Source organism: Cotesia glomerata, linkage group LG3, assembly GCF_020080835.1.
Source record: "Cotesia glomerata isolate CgM1 linkage group LG3, MPM_Cglom_v2.3, whole genome shotgun sequence".
Taxonomy (NCBI): domain Eukaryota; kingdom Metazoa; phylum Arthropoda; class Insecta; order Hymenoptera; family Braconidae; genus Cotesia; species Cotesia glomerata.
In genome coordinates, this window is record NC_058160.1 from 12736728 (window position 1) to 12750346 (window position 13619).

Genomic DNA, 13619 nt, shown 5'->3' on the forward strand with positions numbered 1-13619 from the left:
AAAAAATCATTGAATCATTGTTTTATAAGATGAATATTACTGTTTGAATATTATTTTACTTTTTTACCTCGACTGCTTTTAAGTTCACTATGACTGGATGAGGTACAACTATTTTATGAAGAATCGTTCCAACTAATAATTCTTCGTCATCTTTTCGGGTCATAGTAAAAGTCTCATTGAAAGACCCAGACCCAATAAGTGTAACTTGTAGCTTTCCATAACTTTTTGTAGGTCTTTTTCCATGACTATTGTATACTTTTATTTGATATTGAAGAGCGCAAAACGGTTCTTCTTCTCGAGTTATTAAATACAATTGTCCTCGAGCATTTGAAGTGTCACTATAATAACCCATATCGCCACAAAGTCTATCAGGACCACAAGGGAAACATTCACCTTGTAGAAAACCATTGTATCCTTTTTCACATGGAAATGCCGGAAAGCGACATTTCGGACTAACCGAATCAGTGAAAAATTTATATGCTCGTCGGTGATTGCATAGTGATCTTCCTTCAATTGAGCTAGCTATAAATAATTAGAAATAAATATTTGATTTACTTATCCGTGATTTTAGAGTGATTATAGAGTCACCTTTTATATATAAAAGGTGACTCCATACATAATAACCCTTAGAAAAAACAAACTAAAACAATATAAAAGCAATAACCTAGTACAAACTATATATCTATAATAGGGTGTTATAATAAATTCATATTATCTTAAAACTTCTTTTTAATTCAAAAATAGTTACGTTGATATATTTTTTAATTTCCCTTTAAGAAAATTGAAAATTAAATAATTGGGAAGTTGTTAGTTTTATCCCGATTTCGAAAATCGAGTTCTCTCTTTAGTGAATTGGAGTATTCAACTTCTCTTCTGGAAAAATTTTTCTAGCTTCTAATGTGGCTTTAAAGAAGGAAAAAAATTATTTTTTGGAGCACTGTTTTTTATTTATATAAAAATATAGACTTAATGCACTACGCTTCCGGACAATTCTTTTACAATTTGTTACAAAAGTATTGTATATTCCTCGGCTGCGGTGTAATGATTCCGATAATCTCGATTTTACGAAATTCGTCTAAAATTAGTGAAATTTTTTTTTCACGAAAACTCATATCATTTATTTATGGTATAAATTGTCTGTTGATTTTTCACATGGGTGCATGTGTAAGTATGTAAAAGTAATCAAACCAATATTGATGACCGTGTTTCCTAAACTCAAAATTTTAATTTCTCTAAATCTCTCTAAATTAATTTTATTTCGAGCTGAAGAGTCAAATGTATTATCATCTTCACTTCAGTTTAGATACATACAACTATATACTTAGATCAAACTAATTTTATTATAATTTTAACTTTCTATCGTAATTTAGAACCAAGTGTCTATACGAAGTAAAATTTTTAAAAATTGATCAAAATCCATCCAGTAGCTTTTGTGTGATGCGCACACATCGACTAACTTCTATTATTTCACTCACATCAAAGATTATACACATAGAATTGTAAAATTGTATTTTTTTATGAATCTCAGTACAATAATATCTTTACAGTAAGATAGAAAGTCTTGAACCTACAAGAAAATTATTTTGTGATTTATTTTTTATATAAATTTTGAATAAAAGGTCTTTCTGAAAAAAAAAAAAAAAATTTATGAAAAAACGTGTTTTTGCGCGCAACTGGATAAAACCCCTTAAGGAGGTATGGGAGTTAAGTCGAAATAATGAGATAAATTTAAAATTTTTAGGATCGATAGAAATATATTTAATACGTGTTGTGTTAAAATTTCAGTGACCTAGGGTTCATAGTTTAGTTATAAAACAAGATTTAAAACAGGTCATTTAACATTGTAATGACATACCAAATCTCACAATTACTCTTGTTTTAATAAATTTCATGATGAAAAAATAATGAGAAAGTTTTGAAAAACTCATTGTAAGAAAAAAAAAATTTTTCAAAAATTATTGAAAAAATAAAATTAAGTTGAGGGTACTTAGTTATAAAAATAATTGAGTTTGAAAAATCTAAATTTTAAAAAAATAGTCAGCCATAGCAAATGTGGGTTATGTTGACGGCAACGCCGCACATGGTGGGTCGCGCGGGAAATTTAAAGCTTCAATGAAATATTTATTTATTTATTTCAACATATATATGCCAAGGCCTTATAAGCCGAATGGCAATGGAAATAGGTTAAAAGAAATGTCAAATAGGTTAAGAAAAGTATTATAAAATTGTTGTTATTTATTATAAAACATAACATAATTAAATAATCAATATTTTAATGCTTTAATATTTTAATATTTTTAATAGCATTACTTGCAAACATAATACACACGTACACATCACAAACACGAATAGAGCAGTCAACGCATGCGCAACCGCGATAAAATTTATTGCGTTGCCAAACTTTTTAAAAAATATTTAAAATTAAAAAACTTATTATTTTATTCAAATTTAAAATAAATTATCAATTATTTGATAATAATACAGTTATTTAATGCATAAAAGATTATTTCGGTAAACTAAATTTCATTAAATCACTAGTAAAAACTTGTTAAGTTTTCTGAAAGTACAGTCTCGAACAAAATTAATCCTTCTCAAGTCACGTACTATAGTATAGCTATATATATGCATTGTGAGATGAAACTCAGTGAACGGACTGTACGTCCTATACTTCCGTAATCAAAAGATAAAATATTTTTCCAATAGATGAAAAATGTCATTAAATTGACAAATTTTTCAGTCGTAGTGTTAAAAAAATTCAAATAAACAGATAATTCTAATCATTCTTAGAATGCCCCCTAAGTTGTTAACCCTTCAGTACCCACGTTCTTTTTAGTGTCTCACTTGCACTGCAGCGACATCCTATAAGTTGAATGTTGTTGCGTGAGAAAAATTCTCATAGCGAGGGTACTGAAGGGTTAAGTAGTATAAGAAAAAAAAAAAAAATTAGGAAAACGGTTGACCCTAAAGGCCATCCCTGCAACGTCCCGATAATTCCATATCTAAGCGCTCAAAATTGCACTTTTGACGTTTTTAAGCTCTTCGAGCTCAAAATTACGATTAATGTGTTATTTTGAGCTTGAGGGTCAACCTAAAGCTTTTTGAGTTCAAAAGCTTGGTAGAAGTTTAATAAAACACTATTATTTAAATTAAAGTTTTTCATGCCTACTGGTCAAGTGACTAGTGAACCTTATTCAAGTCAAGCGATGGACATTCCATCTGCACTATTGGTCGAGAGACATTTTCTCTTTGCATTAGTTCTATGGGGTCCATGGAAATTGAATACTAGTAAAGCTGGAAGTTTTGTGGTATCTGTTCGAGTTGTAAAGATGTTAAACAAATCAAATAAAATGAAAGAAACTACATGAGAGCAAAGATAAACTTTGAAAAAATAAATGGGGTAGGTTACCAAGCCAGGAATCGAACCTGAATCTCCCTGATAACATATCAGGAGCTCTACCAGTTAAGCTACCGGACCCCTTCCACCATCCACCTTTCTCAGTCCATTCTTATACTCTCGATACTTTACTTACTTTTCCCTTCTTTTTATTCTCCCCACCCAAACTACGTACTACGATGGTATTGTAGTAATTATTAAGGCGCTATTACAAATTAACAATTATTTATTACAAATTAACAACTATTATTTAAATTTTCAAACATACATCCACCCACACACACACACACACACACATACATACACACACACACACACATAGTGACGATATTTGGGAGTGATGCTTGATGCCCGTCTCAACTTTAAACAGCAAGTGGAACACGTCAGTGCCAAAGCGTCAGTAGTAAGGGCAAGCCTCGCACGATTGATGCCTAACGTCGGAGGCCCAAAGCAGAGCAGGAGACTATTGTTGGCAACTGTAGTCACATCAGTGCTTACGTACGGAATATCCATTTGGGCCGATGCGCTAGAATTACAAGAAGCATGGAGAAAGGCTGGACCAGTATATCGCCTGAGTGCCCTAAGAGTAGCTTGCGCCTTCCGCACAATATCTGAGGAAGCAGTGTGCGTAATTTCTGGAACTCTACCTCTCAGAGTCCTAGCTGAAGAAAGAAGGAACCTTTACCAACGAAAGAGGTCAACAACACTGAGCGCAGAAGAACTCAGAACGGAACAAAGACAGCACAGCATCGCACGATGGCAATCTCAGTGGGATGCCGCAGAGAAGGGTAGATGGACGCATCGTCTCATACCAAAGATCGACATTTGGCTGAACCGGAAACACGGAGAGGTCAACTACTACCTAACGCAGATGTTGTCAGGACATGGCTGTTTTCGGGCTTATCTTCACCGCTTTAGGCATGACGATTCTCCGGAGTGCCCGTCCTGCCCTGGAGTCACTGAAGATGCGGAGCACGTGTTTTTCGAGTGCTCGCGTTTTAATCCACAACGTGAGGAGCTGGAGAGGATCTTGAAGAGGAGAAGTCAACCAGAGTCAGTCGTAGAAGCAATGCTGTCTTCAGAAGCTGCCTGGAATGCAACGAACACTTTTGTCACAGAAGTGCTTACAGAGCTGCGTTCCATCGAGAGAAAAAGAGCAAAAGACAGAATCTAGAAGGAAGAAATAACATCTTAGCCACCAGAAGGAAGAGCGGCAGCTAATTCCTCCCCCAGCGAAGAAATGCCTTACGGCGGTACCATGGGGGATCAGAGGATAGAAGAGAAAGGGGTTTAGGGTTTAGTGGGTAGGGGCGTTAGCGTCGAGTTTTTAGTATGACGCTGCGTCGAGTCGCCACATATCCAGGCCAAACAACTATGCCTAGAATCCGTAAAAAGGATTCCCCCCCCTAAAAGGGAAGAAAAAAAAAAAAAAAAAAAAAAAAACACACACACACACACACACACACACACACACACACACACACATACATACATACATACATACATACATACATACATACATACATACAGACGTAGTGACACCATCACGGGAATAGTCAGGGAAGCTTCCTAGGATCTCAAAACGTCGAGATCTGACGAAAACTCGATTTTCGAAAAACGGGATAAAACCAACAACTTCCCGATTTTCGAAAATTTTCAATTTTCTTAGCGGAAAGTTAAAAAAAAAAACAAAAGATAAAAACATTTATAAATAGTTAGATTTTAGTTTTCAGATTTTTTATTTACAATTTGAAAATTAAAAAAGTTTACAAATCCAAAAATACACGCCTGATAAGTTTCTTTTTACTGCAGTACCAAGATTCTTTGTAATTACGACTATTATTAATCGAGATTTTCTAATGTACAAACAATTTTTAATAAGTTTATAACTAATCATAAAAACTTATAATATTTTAGAGGAAGGTCCCCTTAAAAAGCGACTATTTGAATTCATCACATTTTACTATAGCTAATAAAACTGAAAACTATAGTTTTAATTCGATTTAATTGATATTTGAAATATACCCTAGTAGAAATGAAATCAAGTTTTTAGCCAGTAACTGGCCAGTTTTACTAGACTTAAACCAGTAACTGGCCAGTGTAATATCTAGTTTCTGTCTGGTAACTGGCCAGTTTTACTAGAGATCTAACAAAACATTATGGCGGCTTTAGTGAAACTGTCAGTTTCGAATTCTGAGGTTATTAGGCGTTATTAAAATTGTCAAATAAATTCAAAATAATGTTTAATAAACGATATGATATAAAAAAGTTTCATTTATGTGTACATTATAAAATAGATAACATCATTAGTCTGATAGACTAATAATAAATCTAACAATAGAATAAGAAAATAATTATTTTGAATTGGAGATTTGTTTTTAATGCCCACAGTCGCAATTTATATATTGTGTCATTTTTTTTCACTGTATCCATTTTGAAATATATACTGGAAATTATTTACACGTTAATAAACACTAATTTTGATTGATTTATACTGTTTTTTAATAATAATAATTACAATAATGATGCGTACAGGTTAACAAAAAAAATAAAAAAACATACACACACTAGTAAAGATACACTGTCGGTGTAACTAATGTTTATGACTTAGTTGTAGGTGGCGCGATTTCAAGTTTTTACTCGATATCACTGGCCAGTTACTGGTTTATTCGCTCTGAGTGAAGCCATGGTAGGGGAAATGAAATCGACTGAAGCGTTCGCAGTGGTTACTTTCGGAGTTACGGGAGGCTATTATTCCTAAAATTGTAAGTAAGTACACGTGGAAGTATTTATTTTGTTTTAATTTTAATAAATTAAAAAAAAATGAGACACCAGAGTTGTTGTGTCTTAAAAAATACCAGCAGAAATATTTACTGCAATCTTTTTTATTTTTTATCATTATACGTACTTGTTGTTGATTCGTTTAACTAAAAAACAAAACTGCAATTATTACACTGATAAAAGGATTTATTAACTATTAATAATTTAATTTATTTGAAGACAATTATTTAATTTATTAAACTTTAATAAATATTTTTTAACATTCAATAAATATTTATTTGGTAGGAAAGTACATTTATGAATAGTTAATAACTATTTATTAATAGTTAACGAATATTTACTAACAGTTAATAAATATTTTGTTGAGTGAATTTGTTTTGCTTGTAATATCATATGATATGAAGATTTCTTATAAACAAAAATCATTTTTATAAATTATTTGTATTAATTATATTACATTATAATAACGTTTATTGTAAAATACCGAATTCTATCATAGCTCATAATTATCTTTTGTATTTATAAATATTAAAAAGGTTAATTTATTTAGTGAATTGAATTATTATCATGTATTCCAGCTATAGGATTATAAAAAGTGTCAAAAGAAAATGCTATTTTTGCTTTTGATTTTAAATAAATATTTGCTAACAGTTAAAAAATATTCATTAACAAACAAATCCTTCTATCGGTGTATAAAATTGTCACATATTTTTTATAACTTTTTTTTTTACAATTATTTATAAAATTTATTTATTTTTATGTTTCTTGCTATTGACATACGTATAAAAACATACTCTGACAGCCTCCCGTAGTTCATATTTTGACTGGCGCTGCAGTCACACTCATAGCGAATATCCAGTGAAAACTCGATTATTTCTACTAGGGTAGTTTTAATTTATTGAAAGTATTTTACTTACACCAAATAAAATCAGATACTGCCCCCAAAAATAGATTGGAACATCCGGTTTGCATTCTTCCACCGTTTGGATAAAAATCAACGTCACCCATTGGCTGCCATGATCCCAAGCCACCGAGAATTAATTGTTCCCCATTACTGTGTATCACATCAACGAAATGAGCGTCCATATTATCGAGCCTTACTTGTGGATCTTGAGTTTCAAATAGAGGTCCAGCAGGGTCCAGACCTATAAACTCGAACAAATACATTTTTTAAGATAGTTTGTTTTATCTGAAACAAGTATAAATTTTTCTAAATCTATATCAAGTCTTGAAATATTACTTTTTAAGTAGATCAATCAGTAAGTCAATCATATAGTAGATATCATTTATATTTTCCATTTTTTAGCTCCACGATTTTCCAACTGTTACATGACAGTTATAGAAAAATTTATATCAAATTTGTAATTACCAGTAATTCTGGAGACATTAGAAAGCTCTGAACCAGCAAAACCTGCAACATGTGCACCTAAACTAAATCCAATCATATGAACCATATCCAGAGATACATTGAGACCTCGTACAAATTGTGCTAACTGTCTTCCTACTAGTCTTGTATTAGCTGCCGCTCTTACATAATTTGGTATCGCACTTCCAGGACTCCAGTCAACACATACTAAATTTTATTATTTGTTTTTAAAGAGCACTGATTAAAAATTTTAAGTATTAACTAAATCATAACAAGGGAAATTTTTTTATTGTACTCAATACAAACCAATGTTACAGTCATGTACTGACATAAGTGCCGATCGCATCTCGTATACCCAAACATTGTCACAATCAGATCCAAAACCATGAACGATTATTTTTGTAGGTAATTGAGGATCAATTGCATTATTTGCTACATCATTTGCTACATCGTCAGCAGAAACTTCCATCGGTACTGATCTAGCTTTTCGACTTCCATAAACGTAAAATCTGGATCAAAAAAAATTTGTGTATAAAGACCGCCTCGAATAATTAATATAGAATAAGAATTTTTACCTTGTACCGACATCTTTAGGTGGTGAAGGAAGCATTTCTAAATAACTAAATGGTCCAGTATCTTCAAAACACCCAACATTTTCATAGCATACTCGAGATGTTTCTCTTTTTTTTCGCATAGAACGTTTTTTATGTAATTCCCACTGCTTCATTGACTCAAACACTGCTCGAAAAATTTCTGCATCGTGTCTTTCATCTGGTGACTCATCCAAAACTGATGGCAATGCTTCAGTTTGAACTTGAAAATCTTTAATCATAAATTTAATTTATAAAATTTATTATGACATAATAATATCTATTAATTGTAGAAATGTGCGAATGGTTTGTAAAATCTGAATATTTCAAGTAGGGGAGAGGTGCTGCAGTTGTAACAAGGGGCAATTGTAACCCTCAATAAAAAACTATTAAAAAAACCAAAAATTATTATTATTCTTTATTTAACTTCTTCGAAATAGTAATTTATTGATTAGATCAAAGTTTCAGTTATTAATTTTGTTCCAATATCAAAATATTGAGAATTGTTGAAAATACGCGTGAAAACTTTTTTTTGTACACTTCACAATTTTTTTAATAACAAATTTTTTTTCTAATGCGCCACAAATCTACTCTGGAATAGTGTAGTTTTATAAATGTTTAATAATTTATATTAAAGATCCAAATATATTATATACTATAAGTTTAAATACTTTACTTTAAGAGTTAATGAAGTATAATAGTACGTATTAAGACTATATAATAAAAGCAATTTGATGAAAAATATCTATTTCGACCCGTGTTACAATTGCCCCTGCACTGTGTTATAATTGCAACCCATGCGCGCCGCCATCTTGGTCCCTGACTTAAGTTAAATTAACTTTTTACTAACTTAACATTGACTTTTTACTAATTAACTAAGTCAATCACATAAAAGATGCTATCAACTAACTTTCTGACAGTTTCTAAGTTTACTATCTTAAAAAAAGCAAATGGAATAAAAAAAATAAAAATTTTTGTTACAATTGCAGCACCTCTCCCCTACTTCAATTTTGACTCTTCGGAAGATTTTATTCAACAAGAAGTTAAAAATTAATCATTGTCAACTTATATTCAATAAAACATTACCAAAAAAATTTTTGTGCCGCTTAGGTAGGAAAGTCAAGAAAAAAAAAATTAGGTAAACGGTTGAACCTGAAGGCTATCCCCCCGTAACTTCCCGCTAATTCCATACCTAGGCGCTTAAAATGATACTTATGATGTTTCTGAGCTCTTCAAGCTCAAAAATATAATTTATGTGTTATTTTGAGCTCTACGAGCTCAGAGAGATAGCTTTTCTATGCTTTTGAGCTCTTCGAGCTCAAAAGTCTAATAGAAGTTTCATAGAACAACTATTTTTTTAATTTTCAAACCGCAATAACTTTTGAATAAGTCAACCAATTTTCATGCGGTTGGCGGCATTCGACGCAGTTTCTTTAGCCTCATTTTTCGGGTTTCTTTCGTTCACGATATCTCTCGAACGAATCAACCGATTTCGACCGACTTGGCGGCGATCGACGTAGTTTTTTTATGTTAAGAGCTGATTAGTTTTTGAAATAGATTGGTAAAGCCGTTTAAAAATTATTCCAAAAAAACCATATTTGAAAAATTTTTTTTTCTTCGTTTTTTTGAGATTTCTCAAAATCTACTGGTCCGAATCCAACTAAATTGCATTCAAAATCTAATTTTGACCAAGCCCTTGATCGAACTAGGAATTTCGGAGTAATTCCAAAAAAATTATTTTTTCAGTTTTCTTTCGTCAACGATAACTCACAAACGAATCAACTGATTTTAACCGGGCCGGCGGCGATCGACGTGGTTTTTTTATGCTAAGAGCTGATTGTTTTTTGGAATCGATCGGTAGAGCCGTTTAAAAGTTATTAAAAAAAAATCACTTTTGAAAAAATTTTTTTTTGTAGTTTTTTTGAGATTTCTCAAATTCTACCGATCTGAATTGGTCCAAGTTGTATTAAAAATCTAAGTTCAGTCAAGCCCTTTCGAATAGCACCAATCGCGATTAAATCGGTCAAGTCGTTCAAAAGTTATGAGAGGTTTACATAGTCCATACACACACACACACACACACACACACACACACACACACACACACACACACACGCGCGCGCGCGCGCACGCAGACATACGGACACCATCGCGGGAATAGTCAGGGAAGCTTCCTACCCGAGAAAAAATATTTATATATCTTCTAATATATAAAATTCTCGTGTCACAATGTTCGTTCCCATACTCCTCCGAAACGGCTTGACCGATTCTCATGAAATTTTTTATGCATATTCAGTAAGCCTGAGAATCGGCTACTATCTATTTTTCTAACCTCTAAGTAATAAGGGGTGTTCACCCCAAAAATTTTTTTTTAATTTTTTTTTTATTATGTGGCATCAAAAAATACATACAACTCTAAATTTGCATTTTTTTATCACCAACCCTTGCTTTTTAATAGTCATTTTCATAATTTTATCATTTTCTATCCCGCTCGATAACATCAATTATTATCACTTGGTAAGTTATCCCCTCCATGTGTCTACCGGTGTCACTTCTCACCCTGTAAACAGCACGGAGTAGGGATGTTACCTCTACAGTTTTCGGCTATTATTAGTGTTTATGCTTCAAGCGTAGTAGTTAAACATTTTTACTATCTCAGTGTAACTCTCATATCAAATATATTCTCGAATAACTTTATTATTTATTTATTAATAACTAATATTATTGAATATAATTAATTATTAATAACTAATAAAATTATTAATTTTGAGTGTAAATCGCTCAATCAGTTAATTAAAAGACTTACATAACCTCTAAAATACTCAACACGTGTCACGAGTTCCCGCAAACAACGGCTATTGAGTTGTAAGTATAAATTATTTTTTACGTTTATTATAAAATCAAAAATTATTCTTTCTTATTTATAACGAAAATATTGTTGGGAATGGTGAAAAACGAATTCGGTGAAAGTTAGATTTTTATTACAATTGGGAAATTTTTTTTGTGTTTACTTATAAGAGCTCTAACTTCGACAGAATTTTTTTTTTCACTATTTCTAACAATATGTATTTTCGATATAATTAAAAAACATAAAATTTTTCGCTTTCGTGAAACTATCTCATTTTTACATGTATATTTAATGTAATCAAAGATAAAATTGTTTTGTCGAAAACTATCCACTTAGGATAGTTTCCGTAATTGTTTTGAAAATTATAGTTAATTTGGGATTAGGATATTAAATAAATTGTGCGTCGATTTGTAGGGGAATAAAATGAAGATTTATTTATCCCCAGAGGAGGAAAACTTAGTTGCACTGAGAAAAAACCTCCTCGAATGAAAAAATGTACAAGTAAGAACGCAAAGCGTGTAGTGCGAATAAGACTATGTGTAAATTGCCGTCGCAATCAACACGAGGTGAGCTCAACCTTCTTAGAAACGCAAAATGTATTAATTCAGAATTCGTGAATTGACGCTAACTTTTAAATTAACTAGAGTCGATTGATAGTGCAATACTAATTAATCGACGTACAACGTCAGTGTAAATACTGATAGATTATAATTATTAGTGTAGGAACTAATTAGATAATTTGACGTCAGAATTGAATAATTGATGAAATTTGATTTGATAGAATGATGGTTAAATGTCGAACGATGAATTTAATGTAATTTATTATAAGTATTGCGTATTAACTATGGATTGACTAAAGCCGCGTGGCTGATGCAATCCTTTCTCAATATGGCGCGCAATAACCGCGTGGCGTCACTTATTAATTTTGATTTATTTAACTCACTGAATAATTACTAATGAAATTTAATGATTCGAGAATTTAATTGGTAATTGAAATTAATGAAACTAATAATATTTAATGAAAATTTTAAGTGTTAAAGTAAATGCGTATTATACGTGATAAATCAGAAAACGATTGACACAGAGTAGTCGTACTAGTACAAGCGTCCAAGCACAACTGCTTTCCGCCCGCCACGCGAGCCGGCTTCTCTCCCGCTAACCAGGGCGCGCATGAGCGACAGCCATGGTGTGACACGAATTTACACGAGTTGGAGCGATCAAGCCCGAAGGCGCAACTCCTCATATAAATTTCTATTGAATGTTTTTTCTATCGGTTAAACAAAAATAAATGATTAATATAATAATTAAATAATTCAATCAGTTCTATTCATGTGTGTTTTTTATTGTACAGTGAACAATGCCAACAAAACGCAAAAGGGCCAATTTGAGCCGTGATACAAATAAATCTAGAAGCATTCGAAATAGAAGAGCCCAAAGAACCGAAGAACAAGTTCAGGAAGAAAATACTGGAGCGCGTGTGAGAATGGCGCAATTGCGTCAAGAACAATCAGACGATACACGAACTGAACGCAATGAAGTCATGAGATTAGAACAACGACGTCTAGCATTCCAGTATGAGCCCGATATTGAATATTATGCTCATTCAAAAGTAGTAATTGGTGGTATGGACAAAGAATGCCCGTATTGTCATGCTTTGAAATTCAAAAATGAACCAGCCGAGATGTGTTGCGCGTCAGGGAAGATACAACTAGCTGTAATTGAAACACCACCAGAACCATTGAAAGGTTTGCTTATCGGCACAGATCCAGATTCTAACGTGTTCCTGAAGTCCATTCGAACATTCAACTCATGCTTTCAAATGACATCGTTCGGAGCAACAGAAATAGTTCAAAATACTAATGCAAATGGTCAACAATACAATTCTACATTTAAAATCAGAGGCCAAGTTTATCATAAAATAGGCTCATTGATTATGAATTTGATTGTTACACTTTTAACAAAGCAATTAAATTATTAAACGCAATTAACTTAAATTAATATTTATGAATATATTATTACAGAAGCCGAAACAAACAAGAACGTTAGCTTGAAGGATTATTATGCGTATAGATTGATGATTAGACGCGGGCTGAATAACGTCATTCTACGATTTCGAGAGCTTTGTCAACAATTCATGGTCGACATGTACGCGAAGATAGAAGGTGAACGACTACGATACTTACGATATAATCAACTCAAGCTACGTGTGGAAGAGTACATTCACTTGCGAGACGCTATTGTCAACAACGCCGACGCCGCCGAAATTGGTAACTCTGTCATTCTACCATCATCGTACGTAAGCAGTCCACGTCATATACAGGATGCTCTGACTTTCGTGCGCGAATATGGGCGACCGTGTTTATTTATCACGTTCACATGTAATCCAAAATGGCCAGAGATTACATCTTTGCTGTTGCCTGGCCAAAATGCAATACATCGTCATGACATTACAGCACGTGTGTTTAGACAAAAGCTGAAGTCATTAATAAATTTTATTATTAAATCACATGTATTTGGTCCCACACGTTGCTGGCTGTATTCGGTTGAGTGGCAAAAGCGAGGATTACCTCATGCCCACATTTTGGTTTGGTTAATCGACAAAATCCGTCCTGAAGAAATAGATAATATAATTTCTGCAGA

The 13619-nt window shown here is 32.5% G+C and overlaps 1 protein-coding gene and 1 long non-coding RNA gene across 2 annotated transcripts in view; both read right to left on the reverse strand.

Moving 5' to 3' along the window:
• Window positions 1-13619, reverse strand: part of LOC123262178 — a 32150-nt gene that overhangs the window by 3554 nt on the left and 14977 nt on the right. The window contains exons 2-6 of the mRNA XM_044724311.1: window positions 8117-8363; window positions 7848-8050; window positions 7545-7748; window positions 7093-7320; window positions 68-522 (exon numbers count right to left, since the gene is read on the reverse strand). Of these exons, the coding sequence (XP_044580246.1) occupies window positions 68-522; window positions 7093-7320; window positions 7545-7748; window positions 7848-8050; window positions 8117-8363 (1337 nt within the window). The remainder of the gene's footprint in view (window positions 1-67; window positions 523-7092; window positions 7321-7544; window positions 7749-7847; window positions 8051-8116; window positions 8364-13619) is intronic.
• On the reverse strand, window positions 6059-6342 carry LOC123262181. The gene is made up of 2 exons (XR_006508878.1): window positions 6303-6342; window positions 6059-6151 (listed from the first exon to the last, which is right to left on the reverse strand). It is a non-coding gene; the product is annotated as an uncharacterized LOC123262181 (long non-coding RNA).